This window comes from Sinohyriopsis cumingii, chromosome 9 (assembly GCF_028554795.1).
Source record: "Sinohyriopsis cumingii isolate HCF-2022 chromosome 9, ASM2855479v2, whole genome shotgun sequence".
NCBI classification, from domain to species: Eukaryota; Metazoa; Mollusca; class Bivalvia; order Unionida; family Unionidae; genus Sinohyriopsis; species Sinohyriopsis cumingii.
The window spans coordinates 530342-554014 of record NC_142969.1 but is presented as its reverse complement, the minus strand read 5'-3'; the positions used below and the strand labels follow the sequence as shown (position 1 = coordinate 554014).

General features: G+C 35.8%; 1 protein-coding gene across 3 annotated transcripts in view; it reads right to left on the bottom strand.

Annotated features, from left to right (window-relative positions):
* Positions 1 to 23673, bottom strand: part of LOC149791150 (uncharacterized) — a 69999-nt gene that overhangs the window by 22179 nt on the left and 24147 nt on the right. The window contains exons 1-2 of one of the 3 annotated variants that reach the window (XM_089969599.1): positions 7821 to 8071; positions 1335 to 2730 (exon numbers count right to left, since the gene is read on the bottom strand). In XM_089969599.1, coding sequence (XP_089825725.1) covers positions 1367 to 2698 — 1332 coding nt within the window. In that variant the 5' untranslated portion in view covers positions 2699 to 2730; positions 7821 to 8071 and the 3' untranslated portion in view covers positions 1335 to 1366. Of the gene's footprint in view, positions 1 to 1334; positions 3243 to 7820; positions 8072 to 23673 lie in introns of those variants that run through there. The other 2 variants (XM_089969598.1, XM_089969597.1) reach the window with 2 other exon arrangements.

Genomic DNA, 23673 nt, shown 5'->3' with positions numbered 1-23673 from the left:
GTATCATTAGCTTGTTATCTCCATGTGCCATTCATTAGCTTGTTATCCCCACATGCCACATGTACCATTCATTAGCTTGTTATCCCCACATTCCACATGTGCTATTCTTTAGCTTGTTATCCCCATGTGCCACATGTACCATTCATTAGCTTGTTATCCCCATGTGCCACATGTACCATTCAATAGCTTGTTATCCCCACATGCCACATGTACCATTCATTAGCTTGTTATTCCCATGTGCCACATGTACCATTCATTAGCTTGTTATCCCCACATGCCACATGTACCATTCATTAGCTTGTTATTCCCATGTGCCACATGTACCATTCATTAGCTTGTTATCCCTATGTGCCACATGTACCATTCAATAGCTTGTTATCCCCACATGCCACATGTAGATTTCATACGTTTTGCCCTTACATTTGAAGCAGACTGGTCTGAGACACACAGACAAATGAATCTTTGCAAACAAGCAGGATAAGTTTGAGATTTTGAGTAGAACGAGGCCAGGACATGAAAAGTGTGGGTCCAATAAAAATAAATTAAGTCCAATTTACACCCGTCTACACACACGCAGACAAAATATCCAATCAAAAACAATGTCTATGATAACCCTAACCCTAACCCTGAGCATCCAGCAAAATAAAAATCTCTCATTGGCAAATGTATTTGGATATGAGTCAGATGTAACCCAAAAATGTTTTATACCCCCATTTCAGGCAAAAATAAACAAATCACCCAAAAATGTGTTTTATACCCCCATTTCAGGCAAAAATAAACAAATCACCCAAAAATGTGTTTTATACCCCCATTTCAGGCAAAAATAAACAAATCACCCAAAAATGTGTTTTATACCCCCATTTCAGGCAAAACTAAACAATCACCCAAAAATGTGTTTTATACCCCTGTTTCCGGCAAAAATAAACAAATCACCCAAAAATGTGTTTTATACCCCCATTTCAGGCAAAAATAAACAAATCACCCAAAAATGTGTTTTATACCCCCATTTCAGGCAAAACTAAACAATCACCCAAAAATGTGTTTTATACCCCTGTTTCCGGCAAAAATAAACAAATCACCCAAAAATGTGTTTTATACCCCCATTTCAGGCAAAAATAAACAAATCACCCAAAAATGTGTTTTATACCCCCATTTCAGGCAAAAATAAACAATCACCCAAAATGTGTTTTATACCCCCATTTCAGGCAAAAATAAAACAAATCACCCAAAAATGTGTTTTATACCCCCATTTCAGGCAGAAATAAAACAAGTCACCCAGAGGAAAATGAGTTAAAATGTGATGATAACGATGACATAATAAAAATTCTACTTACATACTCATTTCAAGCTGTACAAGACATATGTATCATGCAGTTCTCCTGGAATTTCTTGACAACATGGAGTTTCTTGAATACAGACGCAAAAACAATTCATTGCTACTATCACCCGTGAATGTTTGTTCATAAGGTCCAAACTGAATTTGTTTCCGTGTTGGCCTTCTTGGTGTATGGCGAAAATTTTCTAGAGAACCAACAACAGGTGCTGCATTCCATTGTGGATGTTCATTGACAATCTTCACGTTTCCTCCACCAGGCACATGCGCAGCATTATCCAAGGAGTGCACTCTAGGAGAGGCATTGAATTGTGGTTTTTCATTAAATATGGTAACATTTCCTCCACCAGGTTTATGATTTATTTTCTCCTTTGATCCCACCTTTGGCTGTGCTTGCCATCTAGGAGGATTGTTAGGTATGGCAATGTCTCCTCCACCTGGTGTATGATTTACATTATCTAATGAACCAATTCTCGGTGATGCATTCCAGGTGAGTCGTGACGAAGAAATCTTCTTGCTGCCACCTCCTGGAACATGTCCAACATTTTCAAGGGATCCTATTTTCGGCCCTTGCATCCATCGCGGTCTTTCATTGTGAATTGTAACATTTCCACCTCCTGGGACATGTCTGGCATTTTCAAGGGATCCGATCTTAGGTTCTGCTTGCCAGTGTGGTTTTTCATCAACAATTTGAATGGCTCCACCTCGAGGTGTATGATTAATATTTGCAAGCGATCCAACTTTTGGATTTGCATTCCACTGGAGCTTTCGATTTTGGATTTCAACATCACCTCCGCCAGGTACATATGTCACATTGTCTAAGGAACCAATTTTAGCCCTGGGATCAAGCTGGAGCTTTTCATTAATAATATGTACCCTGCCACCACCAGGAACATGTCTTGCATTTTCTAATGATCCAACTTTAGCTTCAGCATTGAAAAGTGGCTTTTCGTCAAAAATCTTGACATTTCCTCCACCAGGCTCATGTGAAGCATTTTCCAGAGATCCCACTTTTGGGGCGGCATTTATTTTCTTTGGCTTGGCAATTAGGATAGCTCCTTTTGGAGTATACTCGCATTCCTCAAAGCCTCCTTGTCGTGTCCGCTCCTGAACAAATTTAGGAAGCCGAATCCTGTGTATGTCCGCACTGGTTTCACTTAATGGTCGTAAAAGTTTCATGTGTTCACGATTCATTGAACCTACCCTAGCCTTAGCATTCCATTTATGAACTTGGTTTGTAATTGTTACATTTCCACCTCCTGGAACATGATGGTAATTCTCGAGTGAGCCAACTTTAGCCTGTGCATTCCATGGCATATGAATTGGTGGTAGATAATTGCCAATTCCATTCCATTCCATCGTCATTTTTATTTTCTTTCCTTTTTTTCCTTTTAATACTGCGAATTACAAGAAATCCTCAAATGAGTCGCTTTGTACAGTAATTACAGTCAATAAGGAGCTTGACTTGAGATTTTAAAATGATGAGTCCATATTTTTTACCAATGCAAACAAAAAATTTCTCTTGTACTGAAAGTCAACTAAAATGTTTTTATCACAAAATGTTTCTAATAATGTGCTTCCCTTGTCGTTGTGCAATTTACCTCAAGCTGAATACAGGCACAAAATAGGTGAATATTAAAGGGCACACATCAGAAAAACTGTGCACAAAATCAAACTCTTCAAAAATAATTTCAACAAATTTTCAATTCTTCTCTCTTAATAGCCACTGTTTATGTAGTATTATGTCTTTACATTTTTTTCACCATCAAAGTTGCACTTTTTTTTAAAAGAGAACATTTCTAGATCATACAAAATTCTGTCCTATTTACAATCAATATAGTCCTCCTTTAAAGTGATTTCCCTTTGGTAACTAAGAGAATATTCACTTTCATGTTGACACGTATCGTACCTGTCAAGAAAAATAATGTAAATACATGTATGTGGTAAGAAATAGAATTTTCTCGATACATGTGATATGCAAGAGAGATCCAATTTCAAAAGACCCCCTACGTGTTTATCAGAAATATTGACCCCAAAAGTCCTTTGACTCACAATACTACTATAAATACAAAATGCATTTTAGCTTGGAGACCTTACAATAGCTTGTCATTTTCTATTATACTTTTCACTGAACTACAGGAATGTTTACAATGGATAATGTGCAGAGTTTCCTAATATGATCTGTACATCTGCTGTAAATACTCTAAACGTTTTTGGAGGAATGCAATCAGTGTATTTAAAAAATAAATCAAAATTTTGTAATTTGATCCACTTCAAAAATGAAATGGACATGGTAAAATTCTAGCCAATTATACTGACAGCAGTTTTTTAAAAAATCCACTGAATAATACTGGCACTTTGGCCTATTGGCCTTTCTGTTCACATATGTTTATTAATAGGTACAATACTGTAGTGATATAAAATCAAGTTTACACTAATTTTCTTATTCACATCGCTTCGAGTCTTAGTGTTGGTGTCTGAGTGTCAATGAAAGTAAGCTACTTTCCCCTGCATCCAACTGGTGGCAACACCAGGAAACTTGACAGTCGAATAAAACTCTTGTCATTGGTTTTGACACATTTTTGTCTATTTAATGGATATGTTTTCTTAAATTATCAATTCAATGGAATAGCTAGCATAATCTCATGGTGATAATTACTGAATTTTGGATTTCTTGCTTATCTGATAATGCTAATGTTTAATCTGAATTCTAATTAGCAAACTTTCTTAAGTCAGCATGTATTGGGCATTTTTTGGGGTTGATTTTAGAAATCTAAGTATATTTGTCAAAATAATTCCTTAATTCATACTTCTCTGAAGACATTATAATTTCTTTTCTTTTCCAAATTAATATGACATTGTATTTCTTATCTACTGCTGATCTATATATTTTCTGTTTATTTATTTATAATTTTGTTATTTAATGATAACAACAGGGTGTATGTTATGTCACATTATGTGATGGCAGATCAGGGTGTATGTTATGTCACATTATGTGATTGCAGATCAGGGTGTATGTTATGTCACATTATGTGATGGCAGATCAGGGTGTATGTTATGTCACATTATGTGATGGCAGATCAGGGTGTATGTTATGTCACATTATGTGATGGCAGATCAGGGTGTATGTTATGTCACATTATGTGATGGCAGATCAGGGTGTATGTTATGTCACATTATGTGATTGCAGATCAGGGTGTATGTTATGTCACATTATGTGATGGCAGATCAGGGTGTATGTTATGTCACATTATGTGATGGCAGATCAGGGTGTATGTTATGTCACATTATGTGATGGCAGATCAGGGTGTATGTTATGTCACATTATGTGATGGCAGATCAGGGTGTATAAAATGTCACATTATGTAATGGCAGATCAGGGTGTATGTTATGTCACATTATGTGATGGCAGATCAGGGTGTATGTTACTTGCAGCTGAATATGACCTGTACAAAAGTATTTTACAAAATTATATACAAGTCACTGAATTTACACAAATTATATTGGACTCACTCAATGACACACAAAATCAAACACAGACAGACAGACAGACAGACAGATCACATATTCCATATGTTTTCTCCCAAGAAATAAAGAAATTACAGCAGTATTACTCACACTGAATTATATGGGTATCTTTTCCTTTGAATTCTAAGTGTGTATTTTCCACTGAATTCTATGGTTGTATTTTGCACTGAATTATATGGGTATCTTTTCCTTTGAATTCTATGGATATATTTTCCATTGAATTCTATGGGTAAATGGGTATATTTTCCACTGAATTCTATGGGTATAGCTTCCACTGAATTCTATGGGTATAGTTTCCACTGAATTCTATGGGTGTATTTTGCATTGAATTATATGGCTTATTTTCCACTGAATTCTATGGATATACTTTCCATTGAATTTTATGGGTATAGCTTCCATTGAATTCTATGGGTAAATGGGTATATTTTCCACTGAATTCTATGGGTATAGCTTCCATTGAATTCTATGGGTATATTTTCCACTGAATTCTATGGGTAAATGGGTATATTTTCCACTGAATTCTATGGGTATATTTTCCACTGAATTATATGGGTATATTTTCCATGAAGATCAAGATTACATTGCCTCATGACACTCTGAGTCTGGAAAATTGGATGCATGACAAAAGGAGAGGAAGTAAAGTTTGATTCTCATGTGGCATGCACTGAAGGTCTTCTCAAGGTCAGATTGTTCTGACCCTCTTTGCATGCTAGTTCATGGATAGAAATTGTTTAGATAAGGCAACAGTGGCGAAAACATCCATCAGACAAATAAATACCTTTACATTTGGTTTGCCTGCCCTCTCAATTGAGGCCAGTAAAGGTTTAGGGTTACTTAGTAATAAAATTAGAAAAATATAAGGGTTAGGGTTAGGATTAGGTCTGGAAAGTTTAAGAACTGCATGTTTGAAACTTATTATCAATATGGATAATATGGTGTTTGGAAACTAAGAGGATCTGAATATTTAGACTAATAATGGTGGCTTTCAATACCTTCCATTACAAAAATACAACACATGAACAAGGTTGTTCTTTTTGTGTTTTTTTTGTTTACAAACTAACTATTGCTTACTGAGTAAAGTACCGATAACATTATTCAATGACAAATGAACTCTAATGCCTTTTTTCACTTCAAGAACACTCATTAAAAACATTAATTACCATCCTTTCCTCCAGGTAAATAACACAATTCCTTTCAGCTCCTTACAAAAAGCCATTTTCTTTACCAACAAAGCTTATGTATATCTCGTACTCATGCCCAATTCACAATGCTTAATGCTTTTATGTATATCATTCCAAAAGACATCATTTGGATTAATTCTCAGGCAATGTTCAAAATCAAATCATTGCCAACTTCTCTCCTCAATTTAATGAAGCAATTATTGAAAATAATTAATAGTACACTGCTGTACAGTTCTGTTTATTTCCATATAATGGTCTGTGTAGAAATCAAGGTATACAACAACCCCGAACACCTTGACAATATCAATAAACAACAACCCCAAACACCTTGACAATATTCATACATCTCCATGGTACTGATACAAACAGTAACCCTGTAATCACAGAAACAGACAGAACCATCAAGTCATTAATCCTGCATGCCATGTCCATCAAGTCATTAATCCTGCATGCCACATCCATCAAGTCATTAATCCTGCATGCCATGTCCATCAAGTCATTAATCCTGCATGCCACGTCCATCAAGTCATTAATCCTGCATGCCATGTCCATCAAGTCATTAATCCTGCATGCCACGTCCATCAAGTCATTAATCCTGCATGCCATGTCCATCAAGTCATTAATCCTGCATGCCACGTCCATCAAGTCATTAATCCTGCATGCCATGTCCATCAAGTCATTAATCCTGCATGCCACGTCCATCAAGTCATTTATCCTGCATGCCATGTCCATCAAGTCATTAATCCTGCATGCCACGTCCATCAAGTCATTAATCCTGCATGCCACGTCCATCAAGTCATTAATTATGCATGCCACGTCCATCAAGTCATTAATCCTGCATGCCATTTTTACACCTCATGATGCAGTAACCCACTTTTGAGCTTTGTAACATTAACATAATTCATGATACACCAAAGCGGGTGGTATTACCAAAAGTGGAAAAGATGCATAATGATATAAAATAATGTCAACTTTCTAATTCGATTATAAACTGCAAGGAAAATACATAATTTGTCAAATCCAAAAAAAACCAGTTTCAGAACCAGAGTTTGTGTCCAGATTTAAGACGTTTTGGCTTTGTAGCTTACAGGAGACAACCTTACAATGCAGTAACAGTAAAATGCACTCATTAAACCACTGTCCATGGGAATCACTGATTATAACACCTTACATGGATTTTTACTGGGTTTTTCCCTGGTTCATCCTCCACCAGTTATACTGGCTGCCATGCAGTGAAAAATATACTATCACACAGAGAAAAATGACGCTTAAATAAAACTAAAAAAAATTAAAAAAAGAATTTTCTCCTAAAAAATTACAATATTAATTTTACTAACCTGAAGATAATCAATCCTAATGCAAATTTTGAATCTCGCTAACATTTACCCACACTTCTTAAGGAATGATTGTTGTTTTTGTAACTGTTGTTGTTGTTGCTGTTGAAGGTTTTAATGCCATTTTTCAGCACAAGATAGTGAGACTATACATGGCGGCCAGTATAAATGGTGGAAGAAGAACCCTGGAAAGAACCAATGACCCATGAGAAGCCACTGGAAGCTTTCTCACATACCCACATTGGCCGAATCCAGGACTTGAACCCATACAGACAGAGGTGAGATGGCTGTGATCTGTAAAGGTGAGCACTTTAGTCCACTCAGGGCCCCAAGAATGATTGTTAATTTAATCCCAAAAACAGTTAAGCTGATGGGGAGAACAAGCATCTTTGCTTGTAAAAAAACTTCCCAAATATAGAAGATAAGAAAAAATGTTATATTTACCTTCTGTCACCAAAACTTTACCTGAACTGTCTATCCGTCTTTGTCCAGGCACAATAATGAGAAAACTAGTACACCTTGCTAAACTACTTAACTGCAGCCATGTGAATGGAGGAAATTCTTGAACTTCAGTTGACTGCCTCTTGAACTGCTATTAAAATTGCATACTTATGTAAACTAATCACAAGCACTGCTAAGCAGTTGGGAGATCATACACAGGGATCAAAGACTGCTTTTAGTTCAAGCTTGAATTAGAAGAACACCTGTTTAAGATAATCAGATCTTGTTTTTACATTTTTCAGGATGGAAAATGTTTCTATCTAACTGGAAACACTATAGTCCTTCTTTTACTTCCTATCCAAAGTAAAACATGTGCAAATAAAGTAAAAGGGTCTTTAAAGACTTTTGCTATGAGACCATCTGTCTTGAGAAACCAAGTTTTCTAAGTACAGATTGATTGTGGGTAGTGTTATGACATGTAATGAGACCACTTGTCTTGGGAGACCATATTTTTTTTGGGGGGGGGGGCAAAAGGGGTGGTCTTTCAAGACAGGTTTTACTGTAACTACCTATTCTAACAGACCTCTCTTTTACTAAGGAAAACAACCACTCCAGTGGACTAGTGGTTAGAGCTTCCGCCCCGGATGCAGGAGGTTGTGGGTTTGAACCCTGGCTGAGTTATATAAAAGACTTCTAAAACTGGTACTAACAGCTGCCTTGCTAGGCACTCAGCACTAAGAAGTTAGTGTTAGGATTGGTTGGCCTCGTATCAGGATAATGTGACTGAGTGGGACATCATGTTACATGTCTGCGGCATGATGCCCCAGTGGTAGACATCACTTTAAACTGCTACGCTGCAGACAGCATAGTGATATGACTGGAAAATTATTAAAGCTACAATAAAAATCTAAATCACACACTCACACACACTAAGAAAAACAAGAATGGCACATTATATACCCACCCTGTGGCACATTAATATATCCACCCTGTGACACATTATATAACCATCCCCTGGCACATTATATAGCCACCCCATAGCTCTTTAATATATCCACCCTGTGGCACATTATATACCCAACCTGTGTTTAATTTTTCAATATGCAGAGATAGTTGAAATTTTAATGTCGAAATCAAATTTTTCTTTCAGTCACAGTGGCCTTGACCTTTGACCTCTAAATGAATATGCTTCTTATTATTCCAAATGTAACTCATCCACAAAGTTTGTAGAATTAATGATGTAGAACTAATGATGTAGAATTAATGATGTAGAACTAATGATGTAGAATTAATGATGTAGAATTAATGATGCAGAACTAATGATGTAGAATTAATGATGTAGAACTAATGATGTAGAACTAATGCTGTAGAACTAATGATGTAGAATTAATGATGTAGAATTAATGATGTAGAATTAATGATGTAGAACTAATGATGTAGAATTAATGATGTAGAACTAATGATGTAGAATTAATGATGTAGAACTAATGATGTAGAACTAATGATGTAGAATTAATGACGTAGAACTACTGATGTAGAATTAATGATGTAGAATTAATGACGTAGAACTAATGATGTAGAACTAATGATGTAGAATTAATGATGCAGAACTAATGATGTAGAACTAATGTTGTAGAATTAATGATGTAGAACTAATGATGTAGAATTAATGATGTAGAACTAATGATGTAGAATTAATGATGTAGAATTAATGATGTAGAACTAATGATGTAGAATTAATGATGTATAACTAATGTAGAATTAATGATGTAGAACTAATGATGTAGAACTAATGATGTAGAATTAATGATGTAGAACTACTGATGTAGAATTAATGATGTAGAATTAATGATGTAGAACTAATGATGTAGAACTAATGATGTAGAATTAATGATGCAGAACTAATGATGTAGAACTAATGTTGTAGAATTAATGATGTAGAACTAATGATGTAGAATTAATGATGTAGAACTAATGATGTAGAATTAATGATGTAGAATTAATGATGTAGAACTAATGATGTAGAATTAATGATGTAGAACTAATGATGTAGAATTAATGATGTAGAACTAATGATGTAGAACTAATGATGTAGAACTAATGATGTAGAATTAATGATGTAGAGCTACTGATGTAGAATTAATGATGTAGAATTAATGATGTAGAACTAATGATGTAGAACTAATGTTTTTTAATACTTGCATGAGAAAACCATATGTTGGTACACCTCTCCCTAGAGTTACCAAGCGATCTCCAAAAAAAGAGAGAAAAAATCGCCTTGACATCGAGAAAATCGTAAGAGGGGGGGAGTGGCGTTAGGGAACTGGGCTGTTTAATGAATGAATCATCATTTTACAATCACGTCGATAATAATTTTTAATAATGTGCTTTTTCTAATAAAATTGTTCGTTATTTTGTTTAAATAACATTTTTTTTTCAAATATCCAACATATGAAAGATCGTTCCAACTGGTTTGAACAACCATCACTTGCACGCGAAAAATCTGTATTATGTCACTGCTTTTCTTTTCTTGATGAGTCTGGTTCCTGTAGTGGTTTTTAATAGTATCTTGCCAAATCGGTAGTCCATAATTTGATAACTAGACTAACTGTTGATACACCACCAAACAAGATTCCTTTTTTTTCAAAAACACGCGACATTTATTTCGTGACACATCTATGTTGAAACTCAATTTTTTTATTGTTCAATTAGTACAATGTTAATGTCGTGATTTCATTGGAAGTAATTCTTATCATCCCTGAGGATATCTCTAAATGCCAGTTCAAGAATTCTTTGAAACTTGCTTGCCCACAATTGTCCGTATCTGTGAAATCAAGCTCTATATCTTATTCATTTTGCTTGGCTGCCTTTTTATCTTTGATCACAGTTATGAAAGAGTCGGTTAATTTAAGGTAGTTTCTGTTACATACACAATAATGTTTATTATAGTGTTCGATTGATCAAATGAAGTGAGTTCACCCGACATTCAACCGAGGCCGCTAGATTTTAAGTTAGTCTGATTTTTGTGCCTTTTAACTTTTCTTTTATTCCACCTCCTTTTTTTTAAATTCAAAAGACATAATTAACGTGATAATACAAAGGGGGCCAGCTTTTTTGTTCAGTGCAACAATACAACAAATACTTCCGCAAGTCAGTTAACAAAACACTGTCGGCACTAATTAGGTTCTCAGAGAAACGCTCGTGGACATAGCTGTTATGGTAGATTGACGCTTTTTATGTTTAATTACAAGAGGACACATTGCATTTATGACGATTACACTTAAAAGGAACTAAAAGATGGAACTATAACACAAATTTCAATAGATAAAAAAATTATTTAATTTGTATTTTTTATTAAAGTACTGCCTCCACTCAGCGTAAGTGACATTTTCATTGATCGAAATTTCCTTACATATCGTTAATTGTGGTGTACTAGGAATGTCGTTTGGAAAGAAAATGTAAAAAATTGTATGAGCTATTTTAAAATTTGATATTTCATAGTGCTGATTAAAATTTTCAGGTCCTATCTACCATTTTCAACGATAAAACGAGCAATACATCAAAGTTTCTGTTACCAATTTTATCACAATTTTCTTCAAGTTCAACAAATAGGGATATATTTTTGTGGTATTTTTGGGTTTAAAAAATGGGATCCATGCCTGACACCACGTTATAAGTGGGTTAGCGAGAAATCAGGGCGTGAGTTATCAAGGGAGTGGTGTATATTAGTGACCTTTACCTCTGAACTGAAAGTAAACTTGCTTCTTCCTTATCCCAAGTGCAAGTCATGAAAAAAGTTTGATCTACGTCTGTGATGTAGAACTTTATTATGAGGAAACCATTTGTCTTTTTTCTACTACAGTGACCGCAGTCTTTGATCTCAAAGTCAACAGGCTTCTTCCTCAACCCAAGTGAAAATCATGCACAAAGAAGGTCCAGATATCTGATGTAGAATTGGTGCTTTTGTACAGAAACACTTTTGGGTTTTCAGTCACAGTGACCTTCTTTTCAAATCAGCAATGGTTGAAGTTACAAGCAAATTCCAGGAAAAATTACCATTCCCATGTATACTAGCTTAGAAGTCAGATGCAGACCGCACAGATCCAGACCTGCCATCAGGTAATGCATGGGCAGATCCTAGTCTTTGCAGTTTGCAAAGACTAATCAGCAGAAGAAACAACACAGACTCCAACCTGCCAGTGAATTGTGCATTGGAAGATCAGTATTTACGTTGTTTACAGTTGGACCCATCTTACAGGTGAGTATATAGGGCAATCCATTATCTGTATCACATTCATTATGAAATTGTTCTTCCAATCCAACATCAGTATATCACTTCTAGGGTAGCAACAATTGGTTTCAAATGATGGACCAAAAGGGTACAGATTTAACTGACATCCACATTTCATTTCCCTCATTCTCCCTCATTTACAGTGGTGTCATGAATACATGATTTTATGCCATATTCACATCCTAGTACAGAAACACATTGGTGATATTTGGGTTTAAGATTAAGTTTGGCTCTACAATGTGAATCTGTTGCTGTCCATTTTCATCAAGTTCTGCTTTTGTATTTATTATAATTATGATACTAAGTGATTTTGTCAACCTTGCTCTTCAGTAATATCTGGGGTGAGGGTCAGTAATATCTGGGGTGAGGGTCAGTAATATCTGGGGTGGGGGTCAGTAATATCTGGGATGGGGGTCAGTAATATCTGGGGTGAGGGTCAGTAATATCTGGGATGGGGGTCAGTAATATCTGGGATGGGGGTCAGTAATATCTGGGGTGAGGGTCAGTAATATCTGGGATGGGGGTCAGTAATATCTGGGGTGAGGGTTAGTAATATTTGGGATGGGGGTCAGTAATATCTGGGGTGAGGGTCAGTAATATCTGGGATGGTGCTCAGCAATATCTGGGATGGGGGTCAGTAATATCTGGGATGGGGGTCAGTAATATTTGGGGTGAGGGTCAGTAATATCTGGGATGCGGGTCAGTAATATCTCGGGTGAGGGTCAGTAATATTTGGGGTGAGGGTCAGTAATATCTGGGATGGTGCTCAGTAATATCTGGGATGGGGGTCAGTAATATCTGAAGTGAGGGTCAGTAATAACTGAAGTGAGGGTCAATAATATCTGAAGTGAGGGTCAGTAATATCTGAAGTGAGGGTCAGTAATATCTGGGATGGGGGTCAGTAATATCTGGGGTGAGGGTCAGTAATATCTGGGGTGGGGGTCAGTAATATCTGGGGTGAGGGTTAGTAATATCTGGGATGGGGGTCAGTAATATCTGGGGTGAGGGTCAGTAATATCTGGGATGGGGGTCAGTAATATCTGGGGTGAGGGTCAGTAATATCTGGGATGGGGGTCAGTAATATCTGGGATGGGCGTCAGTAATATTTGGGGTGAGGGTCAGTAATATCTGGGATGGGGGTCAGTAATATCTGGGGTGAGGGTCAGTAATATCTGGGGTGGGGGTCAGTAATATATGGGGTAAGGATCAGTAATACCTGGGGTGAGGGTTAGTAATATCTGGGATGGGGGTCAGTAATATTTGGGGTGAGGGTCAGTAATATCTGGGATGGGGGTCAGTAATATCTGGGGTGAGGGTCAGTAATATCTGGGATGGGGGTCAGTAATATCTGGGGTGAGGGTCAGTAATATCTGGGATGGGGGTCAGTAATATCTGGGGTGAGGGTCAGTAATATCTGGGATGGGGGTCAGTAATATATGGGGTGAGGGTCAGTAATATCTGGGATGGGGGTCAGTAACATCTGGGGTGAAGGTCAGTAATATCTGGGATGGGGGTCAGTAATATCTGGGATGGTGGTCAGAAATATCTGGGGTGGGGGTCAGTAATATCTGGGATGGGGGTCAGTAATATCTGGGGTGAGGGTTAGTAATATCTGGGATGGGGGTCAGCAATATCTGGGATGGGGGTCAGTAATATCTGGGATGGGGGTCAGTAATATATGGGGTGAGGGTCAGTAATATCTGGGATGGGGGTCAGTAATATTTGGGGTGAGGGTCAGTAATATCTGGGATGGGGGTCAGTAATATCTGGGGTGAGGGTCAGTAATATCTGGGATAGGGGTCAGTAATATCTGGGGTGAGGGTCAGTAATATCTGGGATGGGGGTCAGTAATATCTGGGGTGAGGGTCAGTAATATCTGGGATGGGGGTCAGTAATATATGGGGTGAGGGTCAGTAATATCTGGGATGGGGGTCAGTAATATCTGGGGTGAAGGTCAGTAATATCTGGGATGGGGGTCAGTAATATCTGGGATGGTGGTCAGAAATATCTGGGGTGGGGGTCAGTAATATCTGGGATGGGGGTCAGTAATATCTGGGGTGAGGGTCAGTAATATCTGGGATGGGGGTCAGTAATATCTGGGATGGTGGTCAGAAATATCTGGGGTGGGGGTCAGTAATATCTGGGATGGTGGTCAGAAATATCTGGGGTGGGGGTCAGTAATATCTGGGATGGTGGTCAGAAATATCTGGGGTGGGGGTCAGTAATATCTGGGATGGGGGTCAGTAATATCTGGGGTGAGGGGCAGTAATATCTGGGATGGGGGTCAGCAATATCTGGGATGGGGGTCAGTAATATCTGGGGTGAGGGTCAGTAATATCTGGGATGGGGGTCAGTAATATCTGGGGTGAGGGTCAGTAATATCTGGGATGGGGGTCAGTAATATATGGGGTGAGGGTCAGTAATATCTGGGATGGGGGTCAGTAATATCTGGGGTGGTGGTCAGAAATATCTGGGGTGAGGGTTAGTAATATCTGGGATGGGGGTCAGTAATATCTGGGGTGAGGGTTAGTAATATCTGGGATGGGGGTCAGTAATATCTGGGGTGAGGGTCAGTAATATCTGGGGTGGGGGTCAGTAATATCTAGGGTGGTGGTTAGAAATATCTGGGGTGAGGGTTAGTAATATCTGGGATGGGGGTCAGTAATATCTGGGGTGAGGGTTAGTAATATCTGGGATGGGGGTCAGTAATATCTGGGGTGAGGGTCTGTAATATCTGGGGTGAGGGTCAGTAATATATGGGGTGAGGGTCAGTAATATCTGGGGTGAGGGATAGTAATATATGGGATGGGGGTCAGCAATATCTGGGGTGAGGGTCAGTAATATCTGGGGTGAGGGTCAGCAATATCTGGGGTTGGGGTTAGTACTATCTGGGTGCAACTGTCACTGCCTTATATATGACATATTTCTGATTTTATTCAGAAATTTTTAATTTGGTTGTTGAAAGTCTCAAACTTAAAAAGATGTATGTTACATGGATCATCGTTGTCATGACAACATTTTGTCTGATTTGGTTTGAACATTCTCTGACAAGTTTGAAATTACATACATGTTGGTGGTTATGGAATTTACTTTGATAGCAGGTGGTTTCAACTTCAGCCTTAGTTAGGTTGTAGAGTTGGATGATAATGTTGCCATGGAAATAACATCAATAGGCAATTTCCTCTGACTGGTATGCATTATAGCTCTTTTGCCTTAGGCTCTCTCTCTCTCTCTCTCTGTTTAGTTACCATAGTAACATGCCAGCTGAATGTTTCCATAAACCCTAAAATATTTCTGTTGCTGGATAAGACACAGCACCAGAGTATTAAGGTCAAAGGTCAGATTCTAGATAAGTTGCATTTATTTACTTTTAAAAGTAAATGGCACATGAAGGATGTCTTATCCAATTGATATACTTGAAATTCCCTCTCAATCTGTTATCAAGTCTGCACAGCTTCTGAAAGAGTTTGGGAGATGGAATCTGCCCTGATGTTGGCCTGCTGCTGACTACCATCAAGGAATATTTACATAGCATACCTTAAAATATGTTGATCTGTTAAAGGCTGTTCTACATTGGAATAAAAATTACTATATATACTCATCCACAAGTTTGGACCAACTGAAAAATGCATAGACCCAGATATCACATAATGTGCTGGCAGATCTGGATTAATGCAGTAGTAAAATGAACATCACAGATCCTGATTCAATGGTGCATGATGCAACATCAGATCAGGGTGTATGTTTTCAATTGTATCCAATTCATACACAAGCATCTATTGTAATTTTCTAATGAGTCAGAGGTGGCTTTCAATGTATAAAGTTTGGTGAAACAGTTTAACATGGTAAATATTATACAATAAATACTTTCATACAAGTCTGATCAAATACCATATTGCATAAATTTGCTGTCACATAACCTAATGGTATCTATATAGTTTGTTTGGAGTAATCAGTATAACAAACAACAAAAATATTGATCTCATGGCATATTATGCAATGGCAGAACATGGTCTATGTTGCTGATTGGTCTTTTGGTCTATGTTGCTGATTGGTCTATTGCAGATTGGTCTATTGGTCTATGTTGCTGATTGGTCTTTGTTGCTGATTAGTCTATTGGTCTATGTTGCTGACTGGTCTATTGGTCTGTTGCAGATTGGTCTATTGGTCTATGCTGCTGATTGGTCTTTGTTGCTGATTAGTCTATTGGTCTATGTTGCTGACATCCCTAGGGTCTCTACCATAGAAATTACAAAAGTCCCTCATCCCATGTCTTGTTTCTCATCCATGTCTTTATTAACTAGATACATATAGTGTCCTGGTATGTCATTATGTTAGATCCATGTCTTGTTAACTAGATACATATAGTGTCTTGGTATGTCATTATGTTAGATCCACGTCTTGTTAACAAGATACATATAGTGTCTTGGTATGTCATTATGTTAGATCTATGTCTTGTTAACTAGATACATATAGTGTCTTGGTATGTCATTATGTTAGATCCACGTCTTGTTAACAAGATACATATAGTGTCTTGGCATGTCATTATGTTAGATCCACGTCTTTATTAACTAGATACATATAGTGTCCTGGTATGTCATTATGTTAGATCCATGTCTTTATTAACTAAATACATATAGTGTCCTGGTATGTCATTATGTTAGATCCACGTCTTGTTAACAAGATACATATAGTGTCCTGGTATGTCATTATGTTAGATCCATGTCTTTATTAACTAGATATATATAGTGTCTTGGTATGTCATTATGTTAGATCCATGTCTTTATTAACTAGATACATATAGTGTCTTGGTATGTCATTATGTTAGATCCACATCTTTATTAACTAGATACATATAGTGTCCTGGTATGTCATTATGTTAGATCCACGTCTTGTTAACAAGATCCATATAGTGTCCTGGTATGTCATTATGTTAGATCCAGGTCTTTATTAACTAGATACATATAGTGTCCTGGTATGTCATTATGTTAGATCCACGTCTTGTTAACAAGATACATATAGTGTCTTGGTATGTCATTATGTTAGATCCATGTCTTGTTAACAAGATACATATAGTGTCTTGGTATGTCATTATGTTAGATCCATGCCTTTTTTAACTAGATACATATAGTGTCTTGGTATGTCATTATGTTAGATCCACGTCTTGTTAACAAGATACATATAGTGTCTTGGTATGTCATTATGTCAGATCCATGTCTTTATTAACTAGATACATATAGTGTCCTGGTATGTCATTATGTTAGATCCATGTCTTTATTAACTAGATACATATAGTGTCCTGGTATGTCATTATGTTAGATCCACGTCTTGTTAACAAGATACATATAGTGTCTTGGTATGTCATTATGTTAGATCCATGTCTTTATTAACTAGATACATATAGTGTCCTGGTATGTCATTATGTTAGATCCACGTCTTGTTAACAAGATACATATAGTGTCTTGGTATGTCATTATGTTAGATCCATGTCTTTATTAACTAGATACATATAGTGTCCTGGTATGTCATTATGTTAGATCCACGTCTTGTTAACAAGATACATATAGTGTCTTGGTATGTCATTATGTTAGATCCATGTCTTGTTAACAAGATACATATAGTGTCTTGGCATGTCATTATGTTAGATCCACGTCTTGTTAACAAGATACATATAGTATCTAGGCATGTCATTATGTTAGATCCACGTCTTTATTAACTAGATACATATAGTGTCCTGGTATGTCATTATGTTAGATCCATGTCTTTATTAACTAAATACATATAGTGTCCTGGTATATCATTATGTTAGATCCACGTCTTGCTAACAAGATACATATAGTGTCTTGGTATGTCATTATGTTAGATCCATGTCTTTATTAACTAGATACATATAGTGTCCTGGTATGTCATTATGTTAGATCCACGTCTTGTTAACAAGATACATATAGTGTCTTGGTATGTCATTATGTTAGATCCATGTCTTGTTAACTAAATACATATAGTGTCTTGGTATGTCATTATGTTAGATCCACGTCTTGTTAACAAGATACATATAGTGTCTTGGTATGTCATTATGTTAGATCCATGTCTTTATTAACTAGATACATATAGTGTCCTGGTATGTCATTATGTTAGATCCACGTCTTGTTAACAAGATACATATAGTGTCTTGGTATGTCATTATGTTAGATCCATGTCTTTATTAACTAGATACATATAGTGTCCTGGTATGTCATTATGTTAGATCCACGTCTTGTTAACAAGAGACATATAGTGTCTTGGTATGTCATTATGTTAGATCCATGTCTTTATTAACTAAATACATATAGTGTCTTGGTATGTCATTATGTTAGATCCACGTCTTGTTAACAAGATACATATAGTGTCTTGGCATGTCATTATGTTAGATCCACGTCTTTATTAACTAGATACATATAGTGTCCTGGTATGTCATTATGTTAGATCCATGTCTTTATTAACTAAATACATATAGTGTCCTGGTATGTCATTATGTTAGATCCACGTCTTGTTAACAAGATACATATAGTGTCTTGGCATGTCATTATGTTAGATCCACGTCTTTATTAACTAAATACATATAGTGTCTTGGTATGTCATTATGTTAGATCCACGTCTTGTTAACAAGATACATATAGTGTCTTGGCATGTTATTATGTTAGATCCACGTCTTTATTAACTAGATACATATAGTGTCTTGGTATGTCATTATGTTAGATCCACGTCTTGTTAACAAGATACATATAGTGTCTTGGTATGTCATTATGTTAGATCCATGTCTTTATTAACTAGATACATATAGTGTCCTGGTATGTCATTATGTTAGATCCACGTCTTGTTAACAAGACACATATAGTGTCTTGGTATGTCATTATGTTAGATCCATGTCTTTATTAACTAGATACATATAGTGTCCTGGTATGTCATTATGTTAGATCCACGTCTTGTTAACAAGATACATATAGTGTCTTGGTATGTCATTATGTTAGATCCATGTCTTGTTAACAAGATACATATAGTGTCTTGGCATGTCATTATGTTAGATCCACGTCTTGTTAACAAGATACATATAGTATCTAGGCATGTCATTATGTTAGATCCACGTCTTTATTAACTAGATACATATAGTGTCCTGGTATGTCATTATGTTAGATCCATGTCTTTATTAACTAAATACATATAGTGTCCTGGTATATCATTATGTTAGATCCACGTCTTGCTAACAAGATACATATAGTGTCTTGGTATGTCATTATGTTAGATCCATGTCTTTATTAACTAGATACATATAGTGTCCTGGTATGTCATTATGTTAGATCCACGTCTTGTTAACAAGATACATATAGTGTCTTGGTATGTCATTATGTTAGATCCATGTCTTGTTAACTAAATACATATAGTGTCTTGGTATGTCATTATGTTAGATCCACGTCTTGTTAACAAGATACATATAGTGTCTTGGTATGTCATTATGTTAGATCCATGTCTTTATTAACTAGATACATATAGTGTCCTGGTATGTCATTATGTTAGATCCACGTCTTGTTAACAAGATACATATAGTGTCTTGGTATGTCATTATGTTAGATCCATGTCTTTATTAACTAGATACATATAGTGTCCTGGTATGTCATTATGTTAGATCCACGTCTTGTTAACAAGAGACATATAGTGTCTTGTTATGTCATTATGTTAGATCCATGTCTTTATTAACTAAATACATATAGTGTCTTGGTATGTCATTATGTTAGAGCCACGTCTTGTTAACAAGATACATATAGTGTCTTGGCATGTCATTATGTTAGATCCACGTCTTTATTAACTAGATACATATAGTGTCCTGGTATGTCATTATGTTAGATCCATGTCTTTATTAACTAAATACATATAGTGTCCTGGTATGTCATTATGTTAGATCCACGTCTTGTTAACAAGATACATATAGTGTCTTGGCATGTCATTATGTTAGATCCACGTCTTTATTAACTAAATACATATAGTGTCTTGGTATGTCATTATGTTAGATCCACGTCTTGTTAACAAGATACATATAGTGTCTTGGCATGTTATTATGTTAGATCCACGTCTTTATTAACTAGATACATATAGTGTCTTGGTATGTCATTATGTTAGATCCACGTCTTGTTAACAAGATACATATAGTGTCTTGGTATGTCATTATGTTAGATCCATGTCTTTATTAACTAGATACATATAGTGTCCTGGTATGTCATTATGTTAGATCCACGTCTTGTTAACAAGACACATATAGTGTCTTGGTATGTCATTATGTTAGATCCACGTCTTTATTAACTAGATACATATAGTGTCCTGGTATGTCATTATGTTAGATCCATGTCTTTATCAACTAGATACATATAGTGTCCTGGTATGTCATTATGTTAGATCCACGTCATGTTAACAAGATACATATAGTGTCTTGGTATGTCATTATGTTAGATCCACGTCTTGTTAACAAGATACATATAGTGTCCTGGTATGTCATTATGTTAGATCCATGTCTTGTTAACAAGATACATATAGTGTCTTGGAATGTCATTATGTTAGATCCATGTCTTGTTAACAAGATACATATAGTGTCCTGGTATGTCATTATGTTAGATCCACGTCTTGTTAACAAGATACATATAGTGTCTTGGTATGTCATTATGTTAGATCCATGTCTTTATTAACTAGATACATATAGTGTCCTGGTATGTCATTATGTTAGATCCATGTCTTTATTAACTAGATACATATAGTGTCTTGGTATGTCATTATGTTAGATCCATGTCTTGTTAACAAGATACATATAGTGTCCTGGTATGTCATTATGTTAGATCCATGTCTTTATTAACTAAATACATATAGTGTCCTGGTATGTCATTATGTTAGATCCACGTCTTGTTAACAAGATACATATAGTGTCTTGGTATGTCATTATGTTAGATCCATGTCTTTATTAACTAGATACATATAGTGTCTTGGTATGTCATTATGTTAGATCCATGTCTTGTTAACAAGATACATATAGTGTCCTGGTATGTCATTATGTTAGATCCATGTCTTGTTAACAAGATACATATAGTGTCCTGGTATGTCATTATGTTAGATCCACGTCTTGTTAACAAGATACATATAGTGTCTTGGTATGTCATTATGTTAGATCCATGTCTTGTTAACAAGATACATATAGTGTCTTGGTATGTCATTATGTTAGATCCATGTCTTGTTAACAAGATACATATAGTGTCCTGGTATGTCATTATGTTAGATCCACGTCTTGTTAACAAGATACATATAGTGTCTTGGTATGTCATTATGTTAGATCCATGTCTTTATTAACTAGATACATATAGTGTCTTGGTATGTCATTATGTTAGATCCATGTCTTGTTAACAAGATACATATAGTGTCTTGGTATGTCATTATGTTAGATCCATGTCTTTATTAACTAGATACATATAGTGTCCTGGTATGTCATTATGTTAGATCTATGTCTTGTTAACTAGATACATATAGTGTCTTGGTATATCATTATGTTAGATCCATGTCTTGTTAACAAGATACATATAGTGTCCTGGTATGTCATTATGTTAGATCCATGTCTTTATTAACTAAATACATATAGTGTCTTGGTATGTCATTATGTTAGATCCATGTCTTTATTAACTAGATACATATAGTGTCTTGGTATGTCATTATGTTAGATCCATGTCTTGTTAACTAGATACATATAGTGTCTTGGTATGTCATTATGTTAGATCCACGTATGGTTAACATGATACATATAGTGTCTTGGTATGTCATTATATTAGATCCAATTCTTGTTAACAAGATACATATAGTGTCTTGGTATGTCATTATGTTAGATCCATGTCTTGTTAACAAGATACATATAGTGTCCTGGTATGTCATTATGTTAGATCCATGTCTTGTTAACAAGATACATATAGTGTCTTGGTATGTCATTATGTTAGATCCATGTCTTTATTAACTAGATACATATAGTGTCTTGGTATGTCATTATGTTCGATCCATGTCTTGTTAACAAGATACATATAGTGTCCTGGTATGTCATTATGTTAGATCCATGTCTTGTTAACAAGATACATATAGTGTCCTGGTATGTCATTATGTTAGATCCACGTCTTTATTAACTAGATACATATAGTGTCCTGGTATGTCATTATGTCAGATCCATGTCGTTATTAACTAGATACATATAGTGTCCTGGTATATCATTATGTTAGATCCACGTCTTGTTAACAAGATACATATAGTGTCTTGGTATGTCATTATGTTAGATCCATGTCTTGTTAACAAGATACATATAGTGTCCTGGTATGTCATTATATTAGATCCATGTCTTGTTAACAAGATACATATAGTGTCCTGGTATGTCATTATGTTAGATCCATGTCTTGTTAACTAGATACATATAGTGTCTTGGTATGTCATTATGTTAGATCCATGTCTTGTTAACAAGATACATATAGTGTCCTGGTATGTCATTATGTTAGATCTATGTCTTGTTAACAAGATACATATAGTGTCCTGGTATGTCATTATGTTAGATCCACGTCTTTATTAACTAGATACATATAGTGTCCTGGTATGTCATTATGTCAGATCCATGTCTTTATTAACTAGATACATATAGTGTCTTGGTATGTCATTATGTCAGATCCATGTCTTGTTAACAAGATACATATAGTGTCTTGGTATGTCATTATGTTAGATCCATGTCTTGTTAACAAGATACATATAGTGTCCTGGTATGTCATTATGTTAGATCCACATTTTTATTAACTAGATACATATAGTGTCCTGATATGTCATTATGTCAGATCCATGTCTTTATTAACTAGATACATATAGTGTCTTGGTATGTCATTATGTCAGATCCATGTCTTGTTAACAAGATACATATAGTGTCTTGGTATGTCATTATGTTAGATCCACGTCTTGTTAACAAGATACATATAGTGTCTTGGTATGTCATTATGTTAGATCCATGTCTTGTTAACTAGATACATATAGTGTCTTGGTATGTCATTATGCCATTATGGTGTGTAATTATGTCAAATCATTATAACAAAATGTGTGTATGATTGTGCAGTATTAACAAGTATAACTACTAGTAACAGGTTATAATGCCTTATATAATGTAACTGGCAGAATAAGGCACACAGTTTTTCTTCCCCACTTTTAATTAAATTCTAATGCCACTAGTTCTACATTTTGACTCCTTAGGGGATGTTTGACCCCATCTTATCAAGGATCCTAACAGACTTCAGTGAAAGTATTCCCTGAAGACTTTTTTGCTAAACTTACAATCTGATGGTTAACTGCATACCTTTATCTAACCCTAGTCTACATACCAAAATGCACAAAACCTAAATTCTGTAACTAAATTATAGCCACGTATCCACTCTCCACAAACTCCTTTGCAACCTTTAATGTGTACTGGGTTTCTGAAACTGTTATATTATGTAGGAAAGTATTTGTAAAATGTATCCTCATGAGCTAATTAAATCCAAATTA